The following is a 10,134-nucleotide window of genomic DNA, read 5'->3' as shown; positions in this document are numbered from 1 at the left end:
TCTAAGAGCCATTATCAGCCCGCGTGCCTGCTCCATTGCCAGCATGGCCACTCTCCCTATCGGTCATAAGCTATTATGGCCCTCTGATGTTTGTTGAGGTACGATACTTCCACAATGCTGCAACGTTGATGAGATATGAAAGTGATGTGTTTCTCTGAGGAGCCCATCACACAAGACCTAGACACACTTTTGACACACACACAAAGAGCATGCTCAATGAAGGACAGTAGGTGGTGAACCTCAGCGTGCAGTTGGAGAGAGGAGCAGACTTGGATTCTGACAGAGACCCATTCGGATGTTTTTTGCCCACACATAATCTTTTGAGGCGTCTGACTCCTGACTCTAAATGGCAGATACAGGTGCTGAGTAGGCAGTTGCTATGCAACAATCCCAGTGCGAGCGGCGTGGAGAAGGCACACAGAGATGGTTGTTGGTATTTTAAAAGGCTTCCCAAAACACAGGAGGGGCTGACTATACTAGGTTAATAGGCTGTTTGGCTATGTGGTGAAAAAAAAGGCGTGTAGAATGGGTCATACTATTAGAAACAAACAGTATTAAATGCATGGAGAATTTCATAGCCTACAATTGATATCATAGCCAATTATTTGTATCAAGAAATGTTTAGATACAAATGTTATACTGCTGATGTATCGCATAGTGGACACAAGGCACACATTAAATCCATTTGAGTTAATTCAACAGTTTCATGAGAAATGGGTGCTACTTGACCATGTTATTCTCATTGCTTTCGAAAGTGAGATTGCCGTTGCTATCATAACACACACACACACACACACACACACACACACACACACACACACACACACACACACACACACACACACACACACACACACACACACCGGTTTATTTCTGATATCATTATATACGGATAATAAGAGCTCACTGCCCCAGCTTCTCGCTACTTGGAGTTGAGATTGATTGAGTGCAGAGGGGAATAGTGGGCCAAATCAAATACCCCCTTCACCACTACACAACCACCAGCACTACCTCATCCCCCTTCCTGGAGTTTAATTAGTCTCTCACAGATCTGTCTGAATAATGCAACACCAGAGCACACCTGTGTGGACTGCTCAAACACAGAGAAGGGAGAAAGGGTGAGAGAGATTGGGCCAATTGAGAAGGCCAACGGAGTTAGGATGGACAAGGGGAATACGGGTTGGTTGGCGTTGGCCTCAATATGGCTTTTCAGGACTTAGTAGTTCAAGTTTGTTCACATGCAGATACAATACATGAAATGCAGCAACCTCTTGACCACTGGGTGCTTAGGTTTGAAGAATAAATGTCAAACTTGATTGGTGCTCTGTGGTAACGAATCAAACATGTGTGTGTAACAGGTTTGTTAGAAATGTTCCACAGGAAAAAGAAATGGATTGGGCTATGGTGTTTGCACCATCTAGTGGTCTTATTCTGCACTGTAAAATGGGACGTAGACTGAATTTCTTCAAACCCAACTAAAGTACATAAGTAATATCTTAATATATTAGATAAGTAATATCATAATTGTAATAGCCTACTTTTCACATATAGTGTATTTGTTTTACATATCAACGCCAACTACATTCAAACTTCTAAATATATAGCCTGTATTGTGTTATTACCGTGAAACCAAATTAACTTGATCGTTAACTTAATCCATTCTCATAATTATGATGTTCTTATGAGACATGTTTTGATATAAACATGCGATACAGCCCGATGTGAGTGAACACAAATCTCTATATGTGAGAGAGCTCTGATTGGTCAATAATCAGCTGGTTTTTTGACCACATGACTGTGAAACATGGCTGCCTGCATGGGCAGGAGAACATCTTCAGGTACGTCGCTTCAGTGAACTTGATACTAGTAGATAACTAGTCAATGAGTTTCTCCATGTCGCTTCTCAGGCGTGTTGGTACATGAAGTAGGTTAACATTATGCACATAATCGACTTAGTTTAGTTAGCTAAGTTGCTAACTGAGTATTAGCAGGATAGAATCTCTCTATGTTGTATGTAGGCTATGTCTAAGCTGTGGACAGATAAGAGTCGGAGACTTTGCCATAATGTGTCGTGTGACTCGTGTCCAAGTATGATACAATAAAAATGAATATGTAAAGTAACATATCATGTTCCTTTGGATGGGCTAATGCTAAAACTGAATGGTGATACACTGATACTTGGTCACCTTCGTGGACACTCTTACCAGAGGCTGCCAAGGAACTACTGGTGTGGTACTATTGTGCCTGCACTAAACCTGGGCCCCTAAGTCTTTATTCACCATAAATAAGAACTAAAGGAACATATGATATGTTACTTGACATATTCATTTTATGGGCACACGTGTCCATACTATCTCTATGCATATAGGCTAACAGACATTCTAATGCCATGTGAGTGAATACCCCAAACCATGCAAGATGTCTACTGTTAACTAGATTATACCGTCTGCATAATAAAAGTTGATGGAATTCTAGCCATGGAAGACTTTATTTACATATTTATACACCTAACTTCAATCGAATGTCAACGAACATGTTTTCCCCTCCCCTCAGATGAACAGGACAGTATACTGGAGCCGCTGTGTTTCCCCGAGCACCCTGCTGTCAGAACCAGAACCAGCTCGTCCTCTCATGATGGGGAAGTAGTCACCTGTGTCCTCTGCTCTCACTCCACCCCCCTGTCAGAGAAAGACCGTCTCCTACAGCACCTGGTACTAGAGCACAAACTAGTCGTCGCTGATGTCAAACTAATTGCAGACTTCCCAAAGTATGTAACCTCTCCTAAACAACACCACATTATAGGGGTAGATTAATGTAACTTAATGTGTTGTTCTATTATGCCCGCCTGACTGTGCCTTAGTGGCAATGTTATTGTCACATGTTAGTAAACTGTGTTGTGTTTATCTGGAGAGAAAAAAAAACGGTGTGATTCTGTGTTCTCTCAGGTACATGCTGTACTGGAAAAAGAGATTCTCTGAGCAACCCATCACTGATTTCTGCAGTGTGATTAAGACTAACTCAGAAGGCCCAGCTGGTAAGTGGGGGTTTAAAAAGATGTAGCCTTTAAGATGACCCCATGACTTATGCTTCACTATTTCCTTTTCCTGACTTCCTTTGTTTGTAGAAAAACAGGAGCACTTCTGCCTGCTGTGTGATGTCCTGCCAGAGGACAGGGTCCTCAGAGAACAGCTGCAGCAGAAACGACTGGTGAGTCATGGTTTCCCTGACATTACTGGGACTGCATAGCCTATTCTGCTACCGTCTCATTTAGAGCTTTCACACCGCCAAGGAACCGTTCCCGTTCCCGTTCTGGAACCTCGGAACCTTGGTGCTGTCTGGCGAACCAGCCCGCGTTTGTACCAGTGTAACCGGAACCATCCGCGTCATCAACGCTGGGTGATGATGGGGCAGGATAAACAAAAATGTCACAACAAGATGGCAGCTACTTCACTGGAAATGAGGATAATATCTTCCACTACAGTATCTGAAATAAACACTCTTTTCTATGAAACAAAACAAAAGACACTTTCTACATGCGTTCTCTTACTAACCAGCTGCTCCATTACTGGAATGGAAATGGCTTACGAAGTTCACACAGACTTGGGTCGCGAACATGAACCAGAACGGTTCCTCGGTGTGAAAGCCCTAATAGCCACGCCCCCTTTGAAAACTCGGACAAACAAACAACGCTCGCTCAAATGCTTCACTGACAGTGACTGACTGACCCACCGTGACTGAATGACATTCAATGACTTACTTATGGCGGGAGTTCAAATTTCAGATTTACAAGTAAGTAATAGACATGTTTTTTAAAGATGACAAGAATATTTAGTCTAGAAGCTTTTCACCATCAGATATTAGCGAGTTGTTTGTCCGAGTTTTCTGCCTTTAGTGACTTTTGCTGTGATATGATTGGACAATTTCTATTTTGGGACGTGGCTTAGCGATAGGTCTATTGTGTGTATGGGTCACAGGAGGAGGTCCTGGAGCAGCAGCAGTGGGAGAGGGAGGACGACAGCTTCCAGCGCATCTGCATGTTCTGCAACGATGAGTTCACCGGGAACAGGTAACAGGAACCTCTGCTTCGTCACTTTAAGGGGGTACAGGGTCCGTAGATTCATGACATCACCAGAGACCGTTCTGTTCTACTGCTTCCATCGTGTCCAAAGCGTAAAGGCTGAGCTAACGCATGCTTGGTGTGCTGTTATACCCAACTGTTGATCACTTTCCAGGTCTTCACTGCTCAACCACATGGCCAGGGAGCACTCTTTCAGCGTGGGGCTGCCTGACAACATCGTGTACTGCACAGAGTTCCTGGACACTATAGAGAACAAGCTGGACAAGTAAGACTCTGAGTGTGGCTTCTCCCTCTCTTTCCTTTTTGGATGATGTGTACATACCCTAAGCACTACAAGTCTAAGCTCTTCTGTTGGTATGATCGGTGTGTCTTGAGTAACACATGCAGGTAACAGGTTTAGTTTACCCCGCCCTCGTGTCTTTGAGCGGCTCGTTGTCTTTCTCCTCAGGTTGCAGTGCCTATACTGTGAGAAAACGTTCAGAGACAAAACCACACTGAAAGATCACATGCGAAAGAAACAGCACCGCAGAATCAACGCTACCAACAGGGAATACGACCGGTTCTACGTCATCAACTACCTGGTACGTCCGCGGGTCTCTAATCGGGGGTATTGTAAGTGCAATAGACACACTATGGTTTTGTATTGGGATGAGGAGCAACATTATTTATATCCAATAATGACATGTCAAGTTTGGTTATAATAATAATAATAATAATAATAATAATAATACATTAGACTTATATAGCGCTTTTCTAGACACTCAAAGACGGTTTACAAACTGAAAAGATAATAGTAATAAAAAAAGAAATAAAGTAAATAAAAGAAACTATAGGGGCCTAATTAAGGTAGTGCTGGGGACACATGGGAAGGGGAGGAGGAGAGGGTTAACTGGTGACGGCAAGCTGGAATATTGTAATTGTAATTATTATAATGTTATAAGTCAAAAACAGCAATCAAATGACAACGGTTATTATCAAGACTGCTAATTATTATTCTTTTGTGTCTCCAGGAGCTGGGGAAGACGTGGGAGGAGGTTCAGTCTGAGGATGACCGTGAGATGGTGGAGGATGAGGACGAGTAAGAATCATCCCAGAGTCATATCGTTAGCCTCGTAGCATAATTGCCTAAGTCATGCTTCACTTGTCAGCCGAGCTATCTTTGTATGTAGTGTCAAAGAGATGATTTGGGCAGATAGTGATTTTGGAATGTAACAATTCCAATAAAGCATTCTGAAGCAGGCTGATGGCATTGGCAATAATGCACAGTGAATCAGCAGTGTTTGGAGAGTAGAGTTAGGCAGATATCTCAATTTGGCCAAGATATGACTGAGGCAATTATGCTATGAGGCTAATGATATGCAATTGCTTATGGTTCAGGTCATGGTCTTACAGTTGCGAAAGTGGAAATTAATAATTAATGAATGCTCTACCTAGTATTAATCATAATGCAATTTCTGTATGCTGTTGTTACAGTATATGGACCATATTTGGGATGGAGAAATGATGACAAATGTGTAAACGCTAACTGAAACGCTATCTCCTCAGTGATTGGTCCGACTGGCGGGCTCACCCAGTGTGCTCTGTGTGTCTGTTCTGTGATCAGCAGTCAGAGACCATGGACCAGACCTACACACACATGGAGGTAACATACACTACATTCAATACACACATATGGAGGTAACATACACTACATTCAATACACACATGGAGGTAACATGATTAAAGGTTATATATTTATTTTAAATGTCTTAATATCAATTCTATTTATCATGTTGTTGTTTTCAGGAAGCCCACGGATTTGACCTACACAAGTTGAAGACAGATCTCAGTGAGTCATACCATTTCATAAATAATTTAATTAGAAAAACACCAACATTCACCCAAACTAGTCACCCAACTCCTTTACATACAAAGTCACTAAAGAGATGAATTCCTACGCTCTCTCCGCCAGATCTGAGGTTTTACCAGCAAGTCAAACTAGTGAACTACATACGGCGGGAGGTACACCAGTGCCGTTGCTATGGTTGCCAGGAGAAGTTTGGATCCAAGGCCGAGACCCTCCGTCACATAATGGATGCAGGTCATGTGATGCAGCTGCCAGATGTGTCTACCTGGGACCAACCACAGTAAGTCTGGAACTCTGAAGTGTTTACATTATTACATAACCATATATCCTAAAATGGTTCTGAGAATCACAATTTATTCTATCAATTCTATAAATAAATACAAATGTTAAATAGAAACAAGTCTCTCAGCTATCTGTCAATTTCGATTAATTTAAGAAGGGACAATGCATATCAATTAACAACAAGTGTAAATATGCCAGATTTAGCCAGGAGGCAAATTTTCATCTGGTCCCTGGCCAAGATGTAAAAAAATGACACAAGATATGTGAATATTTCTACCACCTGTCTATGTGCTAGCCATTACTGTACATTAACATCCCATCGTGTCTCTAGGTACTACTTCCCTACGTACGAGAATGATGCCCTCCTGTGTGCCTTGTCAGACAGCGACAGTGAATCAGAGAGTACAGGCCACAGCAGAGATGTTCCTGTCATAGCTGAAGACATCTCCAACCTGAGGGCCTTGAAACAGACCAGCGTGCTCAATCACCTTCTGAAGAACAGGGATGTGAGAGTGGAGTCATCTGACAGACACAGTGCAACTCCTTACATCCCTATTGTATGACTCAACAAAATAGTATTTTGCTCATTAGACATTGTTCAATTGTGCACTCGACCGGCACATCTGTGCAGGACTGAACATGATCTGTTTGAAAATGACCATTTCCTAGGACTCACCTACTGTGTGTCTATGGTGTGATGTGATATGTGCTGTACTTGGTACGAATAACCATATGCAGTTTATTATCACGTTACATACAATGATTGCTCTCAACCTTGACCTTGAGGGTAGTTTATTTTTCTCAATATAATTATACTAATGTAATTATACCGCTCATGCAATTATATATCATTTATATACCCCTCATGCAATTATATATCATCAGCATCTGACTGCATTGAACTTATTGAAATGTGACAATTTCTGATTGTAAATAATACAATTGTTGAGAATAACTGCTTGTCAACTGTAAAAAAAAAAAACAAAAAAAAAAAATTGTGTTCAGTAGATATTTACTATTCAATGTTATAAATACAAATATTACATCTGGCAATAAGAAATCATGCCTGTGCAGCATCCACAGCCCGAGGTATGGCAAATTGTCGTAGTCAAAGCCATTAGAATATCTCGGAGCACACAGAATGTTAGTACCAAAATTCTGTAAACAAATTGAAACAAATCCACAGACATCATTTGATCAGCAAATTCAGATTTCACTTTAACACATTGTGACATTTGTTTGCAAATATAAGAGCCATTTATTCACAAATATTTAGCCATATTTTGATGAATGATTAGTGTTTGTGTGTGGATAGTCAATTATATCTGTGTTAACAGATCATAGTACACGTTTTTGTTCGTTATTTACAGTAATCTATCTCAATATTAGAACCAGGAATTAATTAACGCTCTGCTGAATGAAAGACACCACGTCTCCTTCAATACCTGAGTGAGTGAGCGAGCATAAGATAACCTACCATGGTGAACTTTCCTTTAACTTTGTCATCATTACCCTCTCAAGCTATTTGTCAGCCTTTGTGTTCTTAGCGGGAGTGATGTGTTGGGTGGCTTTGCCCAGGGCCACCTGCCGTATGGACGAGCCAAACTGAAGAGTGCTCGTGGTCTCCACCACGTTCTTCGCATCAGGACTCACATTCACAAATACACAACACTGAGGGAAACACAAAGACACAACACATCTGGTGTTAATAAAGCATCAAGGCATCTGGTGTTAATAAAGCATCAAGTGCATGGGAAGTGTCTGTTGTTGCTGTAGGCGTAGCAGATAAACCATACCTTGGCATCTCCGCTGAGGCACGGCTGAAGCAGATGTGTGAGTTTGGAGTTTCTAAAAGGCACGTGCAGTGCGTTACATTTCAGAGCACTGAAAACCTGGAAGTCAGAAAATATGGAAGTACATACAGTTAGGTCCAGAAATATTTGGACAGTGACACAATTTCCATAATTCTGGCTCTGTACGCCACCACAATGGATTTGAAATGAAACAATTGAGATGCAGTTTGAGTTCGAGTGCAGATTTTCAGCTTTAATTCAAGGGGTTGAACAAAAATATTGTATGAAACGTTTAGGAATTGCAACCATTTTATACACAGTCCCCAATTTTCAATGTAATTGTTTGTTCTTGCAGCCTAAGTTTTTGCAGCCTATGTATGTTGTGCGTTCACAGCAACAGTTTCCAAATGCAAATGCCACACTTTTGCCACTCAAATGCCAGACCTTTTACCTGCTTAACTAATGAAGAAATAACAAAGGAATCGCCTAAATCTGTCCATGAAACAGCTGTTGATTCAATTGTCCAATTACTTTTGGACCCTTGAAAAAGAGGGGGCCACATATTAAAGAGCTGTAATTCCTAAACTCTCCCTCCAATTTGGATGTGAATACCCTCAAATTAAAGCTGAGAGTCTGCACTTAAAGCCCATATTGATTATATAACTGTAACTTTCATATGTTTTGGTAAACAGCTAAAATAACATAGAGTCCAAATATACAGTATATGGACCTAACTGTATATTGTTATTTTAACCCACACAAGACAACACAAGACACTATCCCTTAACTATTAACCATGTCGCGCAACAGACAGACCAATTCAGACACAGCAGGGCAGGCTAACTGACTCTAACACAACATACCTGTATTGCTAATTTCACCCAATTCACACACACACACAAACTTTATCTAAATGGTAAATGGACTGACTTATATAGCACCTTTATCCAAAGCGCTTTACAACAGCCTCTCATTCACCCATTCACACACCCATTCACATGCCAATGCATCAGCGTGTGGTTCTCCAGCTGCACAGCCGCAGAGAGGAATGCGCTACAGAGAGTCGTGAGATCGGCCCAGAAGATCACCGGCGCCCCCCTCCCCTCTCTGGAAAAGCTGTACAACACACGCTGCCTCAGGAAGGCCTCCAAGATCTCCAGGGACCCATCCCACCCTGGGTACGAACACTTTGCTCGGCTGCCCTCGGACAGGCGGTTCAAGACCATGTTCGCAAGGACAAACAGACTGAAGCTCAGCTTCTACCCCAGGGCCATTCAGGCCCTGAACACAGCAAAGACCTAGGTTCTAGGCCCTGGACAATCTAGACAATTTGATGGCAGCTACTAGATTGAAATCAAGTGCAACACTGAAACACAACTGGGAACATTGCAAACCTGCAAACTGCGACACTTTAAATGAATGTGCAATAACACTATGTGCAATATGACAACCCTCGGGTACATAAGGTTCAGAGATAGGAAATGTTAGAATAGGTATAGCACAGCATAGAGTACAGCACAGTGTTTTATTTGTATAGCATAGTATAGTGGATAGTGTACATAGCCTTTATTTATGTAAACCAGCTCTTTTCCCTTCTTGTTTTTTTTTTCTTTTTTCCTAGCACCAGGGGAGCCCCCCCTCCCAAATGTCGTTGTTTGGTACCTGTACTATATCAATGACAATAAAGACCATTCATTCATTCATTCATTCACAGCTCGTGTGGCGTTGATGAGGCGACTGGTTGGCTCGGGCTGGGGCGCCGGCGCAAGGACCTTGCGCACGGCAGCCCTAGCCCTCGTTTATTCAACTAGTGAATACTGCGCCCCAGTATGGTGTCGCAGTGCCCACACCCGCCTCATCGACTCGCCTATAAACGAAGCCTTGCGCATTGTGACAGGATGCCTGCGTCCTACCCCCGTGGACAACCTTCCCATCCTAGCAGGCATCCAGCCCGCAGGCCTCCGCCGCATGGGAGCCACAGCACGTCTCGCCTGCCGGGCCGCGGAGCTTAATAACCATCTGCTCCATGATAGGCTCACTATAACAGCGGAGCCCTCCCGGCGTCTCAAGTCGAGACACCCATTTGTGCCTGCCGCACAGGATCTCAGGCAGCAATGCAGAGATCTCAACATCAG

The 10,134-nt window shown here is 42.5% G+C and overlaps 1 protein-coding gene across 1 annotated transcript; it reads left to right on the top strand.

The window, feature by feature from the left end:
• Window positions 1-1,804: 1,804 nt before the first annotated feature.
• znf277 (zinc finger protein 277) lies at window positions 1,805-7,103 on the top strand (the record flags this gene model as incomplete). The annotated part of the gene is made up of 12 exons (XM_080539500.1): window positions 1,805-1,838; window positions 2,554-2,767; window positions 2,946-3,034; window positions 3,125-3,207; window positions 3,975-4,066; window positions 4,233-4,343; window positions 4,527-4,659; window positions 5,089-5,156; window positions 5,624-5,720; window positions 5,864-5,906; window positions 6,030-6,204; window positions 6,538-7,103. 12 exons carry the CDS (start codon window positions 1,805-1,807, stop codon window positions 6,767-6,769), a joined length of 1,371 nt encoding a protein of 456 aa, XP_080395626.1. The 3' UTR covers window positions 6,770-7,103.
• Window positions 7,104-10,134: the final 3,031 nt, after the last annotated feature.

Source organism: Nansenia antarctica (assembly GCF_963989245.1).
Source record: "Nansenia antarctica genome assembly, chromosome: 9".
In the NCBI taxonomy this organism is placed as follows: domain Eukaryota; kingdom Metazoa; phylum Chordata; class Actinopteri; order Argentiniformes; family Microstomatidae; genus Nansenia; species Nansenia antarctica.
The sequence above is the reverse complement of the archived record's forward strand: the minus strand, read 5'-3'. Positions and strand labels throughout refer to the sequence as shown.